An 18556-nucleotide genomic window follows, 5' to 3' on the forward strand; every position below is an offset into this window, starting at 1 on the left:
TTTCAGATGCATTTTTGAATAGTTTGCACTGCTGACTCTGAAAGGGATTTTCGCCATTTTCACCTTCTGTCCATTTCACGTTTACTCTTCTGCAGCATTTAGATCAGTAACAAAGCAAATGAAGTGATTTAAGGGAAGGACAATGGGAACTGTATGCCATCTATTTTTTAAGTCATGGCTATGTATTAATATCCAACTTTATTTTGAGAAAAGCCTTTTATTCTATTTTTTTCAATATATGCTTTACTACTTGACATATTGACATTTAAAAATGTGAGGACAGATTAAATTTGTTCTCAGAATTCACAATTTCTTTTCACAAAATTGAAAACCTTTGGTGAGTGTTGCAGAGTCGCAGTGTTCTGGGGTACATAGGTTTATGCTGGGGGACATCATATTAAATAGGAGAAATTCCCACAGAGACACCAGTTAACACTCCCCAAGAATAGCAATTCTTGCTGTGAATCTGCTCTAAAAGGGTATACAGCCAGGCCTCTGTATCCATACATTTTACATCTTGGATTCAACTAACCTCAGATTGAAAATAGTCAGAAAAAAAAAAAAAATCCCAGAAAATTCCAAAAGCCAAAACTTGAATTTGCCACATGCCGACCACTACACGTGAACCTTGCTGTAGCCTCTATGCAAGTCTAGGTTATATGCAAATGATATGCCATTTTATAGAAGGGACTTGAGCATCTTCAGATTTTGGTATCCGTGGGGGTCCTGGAACCAATCTCCTGCAGATACCAAGGGATGATTGTATGACATGACACCTACTCCTGCTACACACAAGAAATTGCTTCTTTCCTAGAAGATGATTGACAGCAAGGAGACATCCAGCTGAGTTGACTGATTTTTCAAAAAGGAATAAAAGGAAAACTGTGGAGAGCTATATAAAATAGGGTCTGTGGTAGAGGTGGAGGTAAAGTAGAAACAGGGTCCTGTAAAGCTGTTCATGAATGTGCAAAGGTGAGAGCTTTGAAGGAAAATGTTGAAGGGAGTATGTAAGCTGGAAATGACTGTAGGGAGAAAAAAGACGAGGTAATCGTAACCTCAATATGGTAACACCATAAAGAATTTATGTGGCATGGGTGTTTTAAATTTATAAAGAGGTTTGAGATTATCAAACTATTTCTAGAAATCCAAACATGTATTGTCCTAGACCAGGTTTGCTCAGTCTTGGCACTACTGACATTTTGGGCTGGAGATAATTGTCTATTGTGAGGGTATGCTTTGTGCACCAGATGCCTACCCTAAGTCATGACAACCAAAAACGTCTCTCCAGACACTGTCAAATGTTTTCTGGGGAGCAAAATCGCCCCTGGCTGGAAACCAGTGGTTTTTAACCTGGGCTGGATAGCTATATAGTAAACTATCAAAATACAAGTGCAAAGGCCCATTTCCTAAGATGGATGTTTAATTGGTCTCTGGTATGGTTGTTACTGGCATGTTTTTAAAATTCCTGACATGATGCTATTCAGCCAGTGAAGTATAATAATCACTTTAGAAAACAATTAGAGAATGCCTACTATGTGCTCGGCATTGCCTTAGATGATGACAGTACAAAGATGAATGAGACATTGTCCTTAGACTACAGAGGCTTAGGATCTAGTGAAGAGATGGAAATACAGTGGATACTTTTCCACTATGTTATAGTCAATTTCCTTAAAATTGAATGTATGGGACACTGTCAGCACAGAGGAAGAGCTGGTAGACTAATGGCACAATATTCAAAATACTACCTTTCCACCAGAATGTCTAAAATTCAAAGGCAGAAACATGAAAGTAGTGAAGCAACTGGAACTCACATACATAACAGTTTCACTAGAGTGTACATATACATACTACATACACCTGTGCGCGCGCACACACACACACACACACACACACACACACCACAAATGCATCCATGTATAGGAAAAGTCATAGCTGCAGGTAAGAGATGCTCTCTGTGCCTCACCCAAATCTTCTTAGCACTCACTCTTCTCATCATGCCAATGGTTTCTTAATATAAGCATCTATGACTGCCCGGGAGCTATCTCTAGTCACAGGAACATGCTTTGCCTGTACCTAGAACAGGTCAACAATGCCATAATGTCACCACCCCTGGAGCAGCCCTCAGCCAATGACAAAGAGAAGTTGTCCCATCCAAGCTAGTGAGTAAGCTGGGTGTTATGTCCAAACTCCCATTCTATGCTGTCTACCAAAGGACCCCAGTGAAAATGAGACCTGCACATACTCACTGATACCTTTCTCCTGTCTATATCTTATTTCTCCACTCCCCTATAAACTCCTAAGTCAGCTTCTCAAGTCTACGAGTATGTCTTGGGGTTTGCTTCTGGGATAACTCAGCTAAAGACAGAGCGTTATTCACGTAGGCTACAGATTTAAAGAAAGAAAAAAAGTGAAATGTCCATAACAAACACATGGCTAAAAAAATTGTGGCACATCCATATCATAAAATTCTATGCATCAGTAAAAATGAACCAACTGTAGCTTTGCAACACTACTGGAATAAATCTCACCAAACTTAGTTTTGAGCAAAATATATTAATAGAAAACAACACGTGCCTTATAATTACATTAATGGAAGGTTTAGTATCAGGCAAAACTAGTTCATGGTACTAAAAGGTATAATGGTGGCTACCTTTAGAAGGAAGGAAGGGGAGATTGGGACAGAAACAAGATGACTGGTGATATTCCATTTCTTAACACCCTTAATGTGACATGGGTATGTTCATTTTGTGATAATTCACTTACTTTTACCCTTTTGCTATATACGTATTTCAATTAAAAGTTTTTAAAAATCTAAACATTTACTATAGGGAACGTGAGCAGAGTAATAGATTATGTAACAAAGATTATGTAGATTGTGTAACAAAGAGGGCAGGAGTTAGGGAAGGGAGGGTAGAAAAAGACGTTGCAGTAGCATTAGCTCACATTAAAGAGGGTTCCTCACCAAAGATTCAGTGACTACCACGAGATTTCCAGCTAAATTAAATAAAGTAAGCAAAACGGGCTCTGAGCCTGATCCCTGGAATGGGGGTGAAGGGGGGATCAGAAGCTCACTAATTTTCACTCACTGCTATTTTGTCTGTGCCTTGCCTCCATATTTTTCATTCTCAGTGTTCCTTTCTGAGCGGCTTTGAGTGCTGAAAATTTCAGCAATAATATGTAGAACCAAAACAATAAAATGTATAATGAAGTAAAATGTATAATGAAGCATTAGAAACATTAGCCATGCTGACTTTTCAGAACTGAAAGTCATCACACTGTTTAAATAGCAATGATCTTTCAATAGCTTTTCTCAGACACTTACTTTCACTGTGCACCTTTGGTACTTACCAAGCGTTTTTCAGAGGCAACACGGAGCATCTAAGGCATCTAGGTGGTCCTTTGCCCCAGCAGCTACCCTCTGTTGGTACATAATCGTGGAAATTCATCAGAGACATTCTTCCTAACTGGTAGACAAATTACTTACTGACAGCCAAGGATTCATTCTTGTTCTTTCCTATTCCCACCTGTACGGTGTTTGTAAAAGATTCAGTTTGCTCTAGCCAAAGGGTTTTAATGTCTTTCCCTCTTGACCTCTAACAGGTCTTTCAAGGGAGATACCATTTTCTGTCTCTTCATCTACAGATGTCTTTATTCCAATTCATCAAATTCACAGAAACCTCAGTGAGGGCCTGGTTGTGAAATATTGTGAAATTGGAGCCATGTTGCTATTAGTAGCTTTTGCAATTTTCATTAGTATTTATGAATGTGAACCCAGGCAGTGGCAGTGATATTGAGTCACATTATTGTCTTACCTTAACTGGACTTCGTCTGAGAAGAAAAAAATAATGAGCCGACTTTATTTTCTCCTGCCACTGACCCCATCTCTACTAAGTGGCCCTAGGAGGACTGATCATCCAGTATTAAACTTTTCAAATAAATCCATTCCAAACTGGAGTCAGAACTAATTGGGTAATGAGCTAAACGGAAAAGTCATCCTCCTGACTTGAGGCCATATCAGCCTTCTTCCGAAAAGTGAGGACCTGATTTTGAGTAGTTGTCACCAGAGACTCAGGGGGATGTCCAAGAGAGGGCTCAACCTGGCGCAGCGGTGACCAGGTTCTTGTCTTGCACAAGAAAGAATTCAAGATTTAGACAGGATGCAGGAAAGCAAAAGAGATTTATTGAAAATGAAAAGTACACACATGAGAGGAAAATGTGAGTGAACTCAGAGAAAGAATGCTCTGAGGATGTCACAATCAGGGTTATTTATCCCTAGCATGGCGGGAATTGGTGACATCCCATTGAAGTGGTTCATTCATCTTCTTCCCCTGGTGGGACCCTCTGTTTCCTGCTTTTTCTTCCCTATTTGGTTCCTCCAGAACTATCATGGCATCAGATGCATGATGGGAGTTGTAGTAATCCCAATGGAAATGACATTAAAATAAGCTAAAGGTCAGGTCCCCAGTCAAGAGGATTAGCCTAGCTGGATGAAACTGGTTCTTATTTTTCTCCAGTTGCAGGTGCTGGATGTGGTCATTTGTTACCCGTGTAACCAGTGAAGCACTTCACCTAGGCTACTTATTATGCCTCATAGTGAGGGGCTTGAAACTAGATTTTGGAGGTTTGTTAAGTCTTTTTGAAAAAAAATTCCACCACCTTTCCAGTTCTTTTTTCTCCCTTTAGTTTGGGTTTTTCATGCTATTGCAACAACAAAAGGTGATTTGTTTTTCCATTTCAAATGATGCTACTCCCTTGATGAGATTCAACTCGAGAAATAGGAAACTCCCAAGAGTTTCCTCACTCTAAAGAATTATTCAACCGATCACCAGACAACCATGGTGATGGTTCACTAGACTGCAACTATTTCCCAGGTGAGTCATTTGACTTAGAGGCAACCCTAAGTGCCTCAGGAAGGCGACTGGATCAACCCTCTAAGGGCTTCAAGCTTCTTTGTCACTTGAAGTCACTCCAGCAGCTTCTGAGAAAGAGCTTGGTTATCTTACCTGCCTCTTCACTACATAGGCCAGTCATTTTGGGAATAACCTTCAGAAACAGGATTATTCTCACATGCGGAATATTTGACAGACACAGTTTACCTTTTCCTTCTAGGTTCTTCTTTCGTTCTCTTTCATTCTAGCATAAACACAGCAACCTTTTATCCCAAACTGAAGATCAGGGCACTTCAGCGGACAATGGACTTTTGTTGAGAATTTTTAGTGCACTTATTTGAAGTACTGCTTTAATGTGTTATATGTATTTAAACGATTTAGACACTGGACCATGCTTTGTTACATATTTAACAAAAACACCATGCTTTGTTACATATTTAACAAAACAAATTTAGTAAAAGGTAAAGTTATATTAAAAAACAAAATTCCACCAAAAGTACTTTGGTTCACCACCCACTTACCAAGCACTGGTTATATTTGCTGTAGTCTCATTTTCATAATTTACTTTGTAAGCTGTGCTGCCTTGCTCAATTATAATTTACACTTTTTTAACTTTATAATTTATTTTTGTCAAAATAATACATGTGCATAATTTTTACATGAATTCAATAAGCTTATAAGAAGAACAATTTCTTGCTTCACCCTTTCTTAGGTCAAGTCCATTCTCATTTATTCAATTTGATTCTTGATAATGTCCTCCCTCTATTTTCTCTCTCCCTCTTTTTGGAGCTGCTGATTTAATGTTGAAATTTCACAAAATATTCTCTAATTTTCCTCTTTTCTTTTCTACTTTCCACCTCAGCGTTTTTGTTAAACTTCAGGAGTTTTCTCAAGTTTATCTTTCAATCCTTATATTGAATATCTGTTTCTCCTATTTCATTTCCAAAAGCTCATCCTTGTTCTCTGAATGTTTCTTTTTAACACTACACCATACCTATCTCATAGATGCAACATCTTCTCTTATCTCTCTGAGCACATATTGTTTCAAAGCTTTTGTCTTTTGCTCCCTGCATTGTCTCTAATTTACTCCAAGTTTCTTTTTCTGGTTGTTTCAGTCTCTCTTTTTCAGGTTAGAAGTTTATTTAAATGTCTGGTAATCCTTAATTGTCTAATTATGTTTTCCTTGTTTTGTTATGTTTTGAATAGGTAATACAGTCACATGCTTCAAAATGCAAGAAGTATATATAAGAATTCAGTAAAAATTTACCTCCTATTTTCAGCAATCATCTGCCATTTCCAATTCCTTGACCATTAGTAACCATTGTTCTTGAGTAGTCTTCCAGAGTTCCTTTATGCACATAAAAGAAAAAAGAATAGATTTTATTTTCCCTATTTACATAAAAGGTAACATACTAAATGTTATATTAAGTGTACTTTATTACACCTTGCTTTTTTACAGATAACAATGTGATAGATGATTTTTATAGCTCCATAATATTTGTCACATAGAACACTTCCTCATTTTTTCATAGCTGTTAGTAATCCATTTTCTTCATTATTGATCATTTCCAATTTTTTTTCTATCATCAACAATGTTGCAATAAACATGGTTAAAACATCATTTCACACATACGCAAGTATAGTTGTAGAATACATTCCACAGATTGGAATTGGTAAATCAAAAGTTACATGCGTTTATAATTTTGAAAAATGTTGTCAAGTTATCCTCCATTGGAAGTATCCCACTTTACCTACCCATCAGCGTAACGTTGCTCTTGCTTCACTAGAGCCTTGTTAACAAAATACATGTACAAATGCAAAATAGTTTTACTCTTTCTATTAGTTTTCTATTGCCTTTGTAACAAATTATCACACACTTATTCATTTAAATCAACATAAACTTGTTATCTAACAGTTCTGGAGGTTAGAGCCAAATGGATCACACTGACTAAGATTTAAGGTGTCAGCAGGGCTACATTGCTTTCTGAAGGCATTAAATGAGGATCCATTGGATCCATTTTTCTTTCTTTCTTTCTCTTTGTTTTCTTTTTCTTTCTTTCTTTCTTTCTTTCTTTCTTTCTTTCTTTCTTTCTTTCTTTCTTTCTTTTCTTTCCTTTTCTTTCTTTTCTTTCTTTTCTTTTTCTTTTTTTCCTTTTCCAGCTTCTAGAGAATCTCTTTAAGGGACTATTATTCTACCTACAGCAATTTGCATTTTTCTTTATTTTAACTGATGTTGAACATATTTTCATGTTTTTCAGGACTATTTGTTTTCCCTTTTAGTGAAATCCCTGTTCATAGTCTTTGATTATTTCTCCACTGGTTTATTTGAATCTTCTATGTATTATAAATTAGCCCATTATCTATAATATCAGTTGTAAATATTATTTCCTAGCCTGTAATTTGTGCTCCTTTCAAACTTATATTGGTTGTTATTCAGATTTTGTTAATTTCATACAATTAGATTTAATTTTTTGTTTTATAGTTTCTGTGTTTTCAATGCTAATTAAAAAGAAAGGACTTCCCCAACTCCAATATTAAAGTAATCATCCTTTTTAAAAAATTGCTACACTGTATGGTTTTATTTTTCATATATAAAACTTTTATCCTTTTAGAATTCATTTTGATATAAGTAATAAAATTTAAATCCAATTAACCTTTTTACAGTTAACTAAACAGTTGCCTGACATCATTTATTGAATATCTCTCCTCATTGTTTAAGATGCCACCTTCATCATGTGTAAAATTGTAGCATGTATCGGATCTATTTATGGATATTTCATACAACTCCATTGGTTTTTCTATGTATTCATGAGTCAGTATCACACTGTTTTATTATTATTATTATTATTATTATATTAGTTTTAGGTGTACAAAGCAACATGGTTAGACATTTACACCCCTCACAAAGTATAACCCTCCCAAGTCTACTACCCTCTGACATCGTATACAGCTGTTACAATACCATTGACTATATTCCCTATGCTGTACTTTATATCCCATGAAGACACACACACACACACACACACACACACACACACACACACACCAGGCATGCCAAAAATCTATACACATTTTAAGAAATGTTATCTATGCTCAACCAGTAGTTTGTCATAATCAGAAGTGTCTGGACACTGATGGTAACCACTTTGAGCACCTCTTGTAATTGCAGAAGTCAAACGTGACTTGTATTCATCTTTTGCTATTGGTACATATTGAGTATTACAATTAATACAGTTTTTACAATTAACACAGTTTTTTTCCTTTTTTAAAATGTGTATAATTTTTTTGGCACCTGATGTATGTGTGTGTGTGTGTGAGTGTGTGTGTGTGAGTGTGTGTGTGTATAAAACTATAGTTGACATTCAATATTATTCTAATTATTCTACATCAGCTTCAGGTGTACAGTGTAGTGGACGGGCATCTACACAATCTATGAAATGATCCCCCTGATAAGTCCAGTGCCCTCTGGCACCCTACATGATCTTTAAAACATTACTGATTATATTCCCCATACTGTATTTTACATCCCTGTGACTATTTTGTGACTATCAACTTGTACTTTCTAATCCCTTCACCTCCCCCATCCTCCAACCCCCCCTCCTATCTAGCAACCATTAGGTTTTCTTCTCTGTATCTCTGAGTCTACTTCTGTTTTGTTTGCTTGTTTATTCTGTTCTTTAGATTCCACATATAAGTGAGATCATAATGTATTTGTCTTTATCAGTCTGACTTATTTCACTAAGTATAATACCCTCTAGGTCCATCCATGTTGTTGCAAATAGTAAGATTTCATTCTTTTTTATAGCAGAGTAATCCTCCATTGTATAAAAGTACCACAGTTTCTTTATCCAATCGTCTATTGATGGGCATTTTGGTTGTTTCCATATCTTGGCTATTGTGAATAGCACTGCAATAGACATAGGAGTGCATATATTTTTTCAAATTAGTGTTTGGATTTCTTTGGATACCCAGGAATGGAATTGCTGGGTCATAAGGTAGTTCTATTTTTAATTTTTTGAGGAACCTCCTTACTATTTTCCATAGTGGCTGTACCTATTTACATTCCCACCAACCATGCATGAAGGTTCCCTTTTCTTTACATCCTCTCCAACACATGTTGTTTGTTGATTTGTTGATGACAGACATTCTGACAGGAATGAGGTGGTATCTCCTGGTTTTTGTTTGCATTTCACTAATGATTAGTGACATCGAGCATCTTTTCATATATCTATTGGTTATCTGTATGTCCTCTTTAGAGAAATATCTCTTCATGTCCTCTGCCCATTTTTTAATTGGGGTGTTTATTTTTTTGGTGTTGAGTTATATGTGTTTTTTAATAAATTTTGCATATGAACCCCTCATCATATGTATCATTGGCAAATATCTTCTCCCATTCAGTAGGATGTCTTTTGTTGTAGTTGATGGTTTCCTTTGCTGTGAAAAAACATTTTCAGTTTGATGCAGTCCCATATGATTAGTTTTCCTTTTGCTTTCCTTGCCCAGGGGGATATATCAGTAAAAATATTACTAAGGATAACGGCTGCAAGTTTACTTCCTATACTTTCTTGTAGGAGTTTTTTAGTTTCTGGTCTTACATTTAAGTCTTTAATCCATTTTCAGTTTATTTTTATATATGGAATAAGGAGGTAGTATCATTTTTGTGTGTGTATCTCTCCAGTTTTCCCAGCAACATTTATCATATAGACTGTCTTTATTCCAATGTAAATTCTTGCTTCTTTTGTCATAGATTAAAATGACCAGATAGGAATGGACTTATTTCTGGGCTCGCTATTCTGTTCCATTGATCTACATGTCTGCTTTTTTGCCAATACCATGCTGTTTTGATTACTATAGCCTTGTAGTATGATTTGATGTTAGGTAGCTTGATACCTCCCACTTTGTTCTTATTTCTCAGGATTGCTGAGTATCACACTTTTAATGATTGAGGCTTTGTAGTATGTTTTAATATCTGGTAGTGCTAACGATCCCTCATTTTTCTTCTTTCTCCTGACCATTCTTACAGATTTATATTTCCATATGAACTTTGGGATCAACTTGTTTGTTTTTTCTTTTTTTTCTAAGTTGGTATTTTTATTGAAATTTACTATTTATGCATTATTATTATTAAAATCATCTAAGAGAGACTTGAATCCTATCCAAGAACATGGTGTGTCTTTGCATTTATTCTAGCATTCTTTTGTGTCTTTCATTAGTTTTCATATAGGTCTTTCACATATTTTGTTAAATTTACCCTGATTTTTTATCATTTTTGATGCCATTGTAGTAGAGTTTCTTTTTTTATTATAATTTGCATATGTAAACTATTTTTTCCAAAATATCTTAGCAAATCTCTTAGTAATTCATTATATCAACAGAAGCAATTGATCATAACTACATTCCCAATCCCCAAATGTGATAGAAGAAATATACCTTGCAGCATTATTCCCCTAGAATGAGAAAATTCATATTTTGTGTGTGTGTTTGGAATAGTATATCACCAAATTTTAATTTTTAAATATTTTTATTATGAAATGCTAAGTCACACAAAGAACATGCTTAATTCAATACAATTTATGAAGCACAGCAATATAATAAGCATCCATGAATAACACTCCATCCAAAATAGAAACAGAATATATCAAATTGGTATCCACCTTTGTGCTCTTCCCTAACCCACCCCTCTGCAAACCACTGCTCCAACCAATATACATTACCCTGAATTTTGTCATCGTTTGCTTTTTTTAAAAAGTGTATCATTTCTGTATGTATCCTGAAATGATATATTTAGTTTTTGTTCATCTTAGAACTTTACAAAAATAGAATTATACACTCTTTTCACACAATATTATTTCTAAAATACATTCGTCTTCTTTCCTATAACTGTTGTTAAATTTTACAACAGTATAAAATTGTGAATAATCCACAAAATAATTTTTGAGTGCTGTTGGAAATCAAAGTTGTTTCCAGTTGTTTTTTCCCTTATAAACAGTACTTATAATGTTCATCTACATGTTTTTGACACATATGTGCAAAAATTTCTCTATAGTACATGTGGAAGAATGTGATTTCTGGCTCATAAATATGCAAATATTTAACTTTAATACCAAATTGCATGCTTCAAATTGCTGTGTATGAGTTCCCTTGGCTCTATTTCAGGAATGTGCAAATTTTTATGGAATGCATTATATGGTAAATATTTTAAAGCCATAAAATCCCTAGTGAAACTACTCAACTCTACTGTTTTAGTGGAAAAGCAGCCATAGATAATATGTTAACAAATGAGTAAGGCTGTGTTCCAATAAAACTTTATTTACCATACAGGCAACAGGAAGAATATGGCCCATGGGCCATAGTTTTCCAACTCTTGCTCTATATCAATATCGATGCTCCATATTTTTATACTTTTTTAACAGAAAATATTTAACAACAATATTTTAACAAAAAAACAGCAAAAGAGAAAAAAGGCAAATGTGACAAAATGTTAACAATTAGTTAAGTCCAAGTTATTCCAATATTACTACATCCATTATACTTCTCTTTCATCATTTCTGTAGATTTGAAAGTATTCAAAATAAAAAGGTAGGGAGGGGAAAAACTGATGAAAATACTAAATATATTCTGCCCCTTTACTATAAAATAACCTACCTCATGAAAAATAGTGGCAACATTATGTAAAAGCCAGAGCTAAAGTCCTTACATAGCATCTTAAAAAATTTATTAATGATCAACATTTTCAAACAATTAAGAAAAAATGGGAATTGAAATATTATTACTATATTTTCAGGAGTAGGAATCAATTTCAGAATTCTTTTGTTATATCAGACTATATTTTTGTATTCTACGTTTACAAAAACTGCATTTAAAATTTGGGGATTCCTTTTATATGTTACAAATAAGTTAAATGTTGAATATTTTAACACACTTGCATCAAGCGTAAGAACCTCAGATGTGTTATTAAAATTGTTATCCTTAACTAGGCAACCAGTCTCCCCAATATTCAGTTGATGATATTAGATGATTTCCAGAAAAGATTTGTAAAAAGAATGTTTTACATCTGTAGTACTTATGTCATTCGTTCACATGCCAACAATCTTACCAATATCCCTCTCCAGCTCGGAACACACAAAACAATCAGTTTTTTCACTTATTAAATATATTACTTTTAAGAAACTGCATTCAAGAATACCTGTGACAATAGTGAAATGTTTAAATTAGAGATATAAAACATATTCCTTTTACAAATATTTTCCTGAAAATTCAATAATATCAACTGAACATTGGTGGAGATTCATTGCGTAGAGTAAAAAATTAATCACACATCTGAAGTTCTTATACTTGATGTGAAATGTGTTAAAATATTCAACATTTTACTTACATATTTGTAACATATGAAAGGAATCCCTAAAATGTTTAATGAAATTTTTCTAAGCGTAGACTAAACAACTTTATTTTTATGTGACATAAGAATTCTGATATTGATTCCTACTCCTGAAACTATGGTAATAATGTTTCAACTCCTATGTTCACTTGTCCTAACAGATATTAAAGCATAGCCAAAAGCTGTAGTAGTTGCAAAGAGATCATAATGCTGTGGAAAGAGAGCAAGAGAAACAACAAATAATATAGAGAGTTGAATATCATGCTATTTAATATTTGGCAAGTGTTATAAATCAATAGAAAATATTTAACCTGTTTAGTATTTTTATATTATTTTATAATTTTCATTTATAATATGCAGATTAAGGAACAGAGTCAGAAATGTTAATTTTCCTAAAGACATATGGCTATCAAAAGGCAGAGGTGAGAATCACACATAATTCATCTAAATCCAAAACTGTGCACTCATCCAACTACATCACTCTGTCTCACTATGCATTCAAAGCCAATCCACAACTGGAGTACAGATACACAGACATATGTGATGGGTTTGGCAAATGTGGCAGAAAGCTAGATAGAGGTTAGTAAAGTGAAACGGCAGGTGAGAGCCAAGATCATTAAGAGAAAAAAAATCATAATAAGTGAGGAATAAATTTGGCATATTGGACTACATTTGCTAACAGACTTTATATGTGGTATGAAATGTTACTGTAAGCCACCCAACCCAGCAATGTAGCGTCACCTATGCATCCTAAGCAGAGGAGAGCTATTTGGTAAAATGTGAAGTTTTATTTCATCAAGGACCCAAGTAACTCACTAAGGGACATTTCCTCCATAAAATAACTGGACCCAAGAATAGTAAGATGTTTCCCACTGGCTGAAACAACATGAGCTTCAGAAATGGTGGAACAAAGCCCAGGGAATAGGCAAGAAAGACAGGAAATACCCACAGAGTAAGAGATTGCAGTGTCCTCAAAATTCTACATTCTTATTCCATAGGATAGTAGTTGGGCATATTAGGTAAAACACATTCCCAACCTCTCTTGAACTTGGGTGTGGTCCTACAACTAATTTCTAATCAATAAATGGGAATGAAAACATGTGCCCCTTTCAGGGTTACACTTTTAAGCAATAGGTATACCTGTTTCACACTCTCTTTCTTCTTCCACTGGATGGACACTGATGAGGAAGAGGCTCTAGGAATTGGTACAGCTTCAAGAGGTAAGGAACTTGGGTTCCTGAATCACCATGTGGAGGAGAGACACCCACCAAAACCTTAGACTGCTGCATGAGGGAGAGAAAAACTTCCATTGTGTTTAAGCCATGAAACAATTTTGGGTTTATTTACCAATACAGTTGAGTCTATTCTGACTAATAGAGTTTGTCTGTGCATCATGTAGACATAGGCAACATTCTTGTACGTCTAAGGCAAGAGTAAAGTTTGGCAGTGTGAAGTAGTAGGTACACAGTAGACCAGAGCAGGTGGCATAAAAATTGGTGATCAGAGTGGCAGCTCACATTGGCAAGAAAGACACGAGCACCAGATATAAAAGAAACACAGGTGCTTGGAGAGCTGCTGCTTAGGGACTCATAGAGGACTATAAGAAAGGGACACGGTTGAGGGCACGTCATTGGGCTGAGGACAACTGACTCTTTATAGTTAGGAACAAACTTTAAAGCATAGTTACTTACCTTCTTCACACTGTTGGTGCCTTAAAAATATCCAGGTTATACATTTATGTGGATAGGAGCATACTGCATATAGACACAAGCATATATGTAGTCAGAATGAATGTTCTCTAAAACATGAAAATATTAGAGTTGAAGTTTTCATTTTTTTCCCCTGCTGAATCATTTGAACTGTTTAAAAGAAGCATACCATACATTTATCATGAACCTTTTTTCTTCATTTTGAAGGAGAGAAATTCTATTAATTGTGCATGTTTATGAAAATACTAAGGCAGCTGTATATAATATAAGGATGAGACAAATTTTTGTCCAATTCCTATTGTGAAATATTTCAAGAAACGAACATTTCCACACCACTCAGAAAATGCCCATGTTTGCCAGTTCCCATTACATTAGAAGCTCCTTTGAAGGCAGGCACTGTATTGTGCTCCTAATTGTCACTGGCACTTGGCACACAGGAGGCACTCAGGAATGTTAAGTGAATGAATTTATGAATACCAAGTACTCTAGTAGTTTTTGGTGCATAAATTCAATGGTAATTGTTAAATTATTTTGGCCTTGGAATCCCTATTTGCTGTCATTTCAGTTTTGCTAAGTGTATGACATACAGTAATTGACTGATCCTAACTGAGACATGTAAACAATGTTCTCTTTTTCCCTTTCTTTCACTTTACATTCACAGCTCCATTCAACCCAAATAAAGGTGCAGATAGCATTGTCAAGTTTGACACTTTTGGAGATGGAATGGGACGATACAACGTGTTTAATTTCCAGTACGTGGGTGGCAAGTATTCCTACTTGAAGGTTGGTCACTGGGCAGAAACCTTGTGGCTAGATGTCGACTCTATCCACTGGTCCCAGAACTCAATCCCCATTTCCCAGTGCAGTGACCCCTGTGCTCCCAATGAAATGAAGAATATGCAACCAGGGGATGTCTGCTGCTGGATCTGCATCCCCTGCGAGCCCTACGAATACCTGGCTGATGAGTTTACCTGCATGGATTGCGGCCTTGGGCAGTGGCCCTCTGCAGACCTCTCGGGCTGCTTTGACCTTCCTGAAGACTACATCAAGTGGGAAGATGCTTGGGCCATTGGTCCGGTCACCATTGCCTGCCTGGGTTTTGCGTGTACATGCATGGTTGTGACTGTTTTTATCAAGCACAACAACACACCCTTGGTCAAAGCATCAGGTCGGGAGCTCTGCTATATCTTGTTGTTTGGGGTTAGCCTGTCCTATTGCATGACATTCTTCTTCATTGCCAAGCCGTCACCAGTCATATGCACACTCCGCCGACTAGGACTGGGGACCTCCTTTGCCATCTGTTACTCAGCCCTGCTGACCAAAACAAACTGCATTGCCCGCATCTTCAATGGGGTAAAGAATGGCGCTCAGAGGCCAAAATTCATCAGCCCAAGTTCTCAGGTTTTCATCTGCCTGGGTCTGATATTGGTGCAAATTGTGGTGGTGTCTGTGTGGCTCATCCTAGAGGCTCCAGGCACCAGGCGATACACCCTTCCAGAGAAGCGGGAAACAGTCATCTTAAAATGCAATGTCAAAGATTCCAGCATGTTGATCTCACTTACCTACGATGTGGTCCTGGTGATCTTATGCACTGTGTATGCCTTCAAAACGCGGAAGTGCCCAGAAAATTTCAATGAAGCCAAGTTCATTGGTTTTACCATGTACACCACATGCATCATCTGGTTGGCCTTCCTCCCTATATTTTATGTGACATCAAGTGACTACAGAGTAAGTATTGGAATGGTTTCTTCTTTTTCTTCTTTTATCCTGCCAATGTTTTGTTATGTAGGATTTAAAACAGACCCCCTTTATTTCATCTCAGCAATTAGGTGGGTGATTACAAATGTCACGATGAACTGCCATATTATATATAACATTTATTCTCTGTGTTTTAAAAGCATTTAATTAGTGCCTACTATGTGCAAAGCATTGTGCTAGGCACAGAGAGGAAGATAAATGTAAATGCATGGTCATTCAAGCAATTTATAATCTAGTGGGAGAAAATGTAATACACACTCACACCCCTAAAACTTTTAATTAAATTTAGAAAGTAGATGACAAGAAATAAGACTTAAACCACTCAAAGCCAAATGAGAGTACTTCAAATTACACACAAGGGGACCTGGCCACTACAGATCTGTCTGTAAGTTAAAATAGGCTTATAGCATTAAGCCATGATCAATTTAAAGATCTAAAAAAAATTTTCTCTCAAGCTTTAAATAAGCATTATTACTTCTCTAAAACAGATTAAAATGCTATGGTGATTTGTTGTATTTTTCCTACAAATTTAGTTCCTCTAGACTTAAGGTGTAGACAGAAGGTGTACATATATAATCCTTGAACTAATTATACTTTTTACTGTTCATATCCTAGTAACCAAATTACGTCTTTATTCATATAGTCTTTAGTTATATATAGATCAAATTTCTGAGCTTCAATATAATTACCATCTCTTCTGAAAGAAACAATTCATTATTCCATCACAACTTTTCAAACTATTAAAACCATCTATCAGTTGCTTTTGCATTTATAATTCTAATTTTAGTATCTTCCAATGAGTGAGTATATTTTTTTCTCTTGAGGCAATTGGTTTTTATTCTCTATATTTCTTAAATTATCACAGTTGAAAGTTTTAGGGGTGGCCAGTCAGCTCAGTTGGTTAGAGCATGGTGGTAATAACACCAAGGTTGCCGGTTCAATCCCCACATGGGCCACTGTGAACTGTGCCCTCCTTAAAAAGAAAAGAAAGGAAAGGAAAGAAGAGGAGAGGAGGGGAGGGGAGGGGAGGGGAGGGGAGGGGAGGGGAGGGGAGAGGAGAGGAGATAAAGAGAGAGAGAGAGGAAGGAAGGAAAGAAGGAAGGAAGGAAGGAAGGAAGGAAGGAAGGAAGGAAGGAAGGAAGGAAGGAAGGAAGGAAGGAAGGAATTTCTGAGCTTCAATATAATTACCATCTCTTCTGAAAGAAAAAAATCATTATTCCATCACAACTTTTCAAATTGTTAAAACCATCTATCAGTTGCTTTTGCATTTATAATTCTGATTTTAATATCTTCCAATGAAAGAAAAGAAAGAAAAGAAAGTTTTCCAGTGGCATAATGGTTTCCTTTTTGTATAATGATTTCACAAAATGAAGTGCTTCTGTAGGCTGTAATAGCCCCCAAATCTTCTGTTTATCAGTAATTCCTACATTACTAAAATCTTGATTATTGCACCTCAAGAAAAGACAAAGCTATTTAAGGAATGAATCAAGATACTGGCAATACTTAACATATCTAATCTATTAAATTATTTACAATCCTATGACTAAAACCTATGGACTACATTAAAGGAAGAGCAAGTTCAATGTTGGGGTAATAGTCAGGGTTTCTAAGACTACCTATAAAAAATTTTAAAAATCTGTCAGAAAAGAAAACATCAGAACTGAATCAGTAAAATCAAAGGTCAGATGACATGAACCACAGGGGAGTTTGAAGCTTTAGAGCGTCGGGGTTAAAATGGTGAATTATAGTTAACACATTTTAATGCCCCTGTTTTTACCTTTTGTCTTTATATACACATTCATTCCTAGAGAACTTTAAGGATTTTTTTTTGTTTTTTAAGTTATTGGGAAGCCATCATTAGCAGGCATGATTCAACATATTGAGACTGCAGAATAGTTACAGTGTTAATTATTTTACCCTGGATATATGAAACTCTTCACTCTCAAAAAAGCTAATTTAAAATAATAGAGCAAAAATTACTACTGAGAATAAACAAATAGCATTAGAAAATTTAATTTTATTGAATGAATTAGCATTTATGTCTAAAACACCAAAAAAATGACTTTTTTTTCCTTTAACATCAATTGACGAAATGGAATTAGCTAAAGATACCAGGTACTTGGTACTATTATACATGGCAGAAGTTCTAAGGCAAATGTAGCAGAAGTTGTGAATTGAGTGTTTTTAAGGTCCATGCTAATTAAGTCATCTACTGTGTTTCCCCAAAAATAACACCGAGCTGGACAATCAGCTCTAATGCGTCTTTTGGAGTAAAAATTAATATAAGACCTGGTATTGTATTATATTATATTATATATTATATTATATTATATTATATTATATTATATTATAGCCGGTCTTATATAAGACCTGGTATTATATTATATATTATATTATATATTATATTAGACCCAGTATAATATAATATAATGTAATATAATATAATATAAGACCTGGTCTTATATTATAGTAAAATAAGACAGGGTCTTATATTAATTTTTGCTCTAAAAGACACATTAGAGCTGATTGTCCAGCTAGGTCTTATTTTCGGGGAAACATGGTAATCACAATGAGATCATCTAAGGCCTCAATTACTCCTTGCAAATAATGCCAATACTAAATTTATGAAAGAAATGAGAATGTAGACTAGAGCCTCTAACACAGTAGCTTTCAAATTGGACTGCACATTGAAGCAACTGGGTAGCTTTGAAATATTAATATCTGGGGTACAGCCCCAGACATTCTGATGCAGGCGGCCTTATCTATGGCCTTGACATCAGGATTTTTCAAAGCCCCCTAGTGACTCCAATTGGCAGACAAGA

General features: G+C 35.5%; 1 protein-coding gene across 1 annotated transcript in view; it reads left to right on the forward strand.

Annotated features, from left to right (window-relative positions):
* The window catches only part of GRM3 (glutamate metabotropic receptor 3), a 216310-nt gene that overhangs the window by 175387 nt on the left and 22367 nt on the right, over positions 1-18556 (forward strand). The window contains exon 4 of the mRNA XM_019749770.2: positions 14638-15704. Coding sequence (XP_019605329.2) covers positions 14638-15704 — 1067 coding nt within the window. The remainder of the gene's footprint in view (positions 1-14637; positions 15705-18556) is intronic.

Source organism: Rhinolophus sinicus, linkage group LG09 (assembly GCF_036562045.2).
Source record: "Rhinolophus sinicus isolate RSC01 linkage group LG09, ASM3656204v1, whole genome shotgun sequence".
NCBI lineage: Eukaryota > Metazoa > Chordata > Mammalia > Chiroptera > Rhinolophidae > Rhinolophus > Rhinolophus sinicus.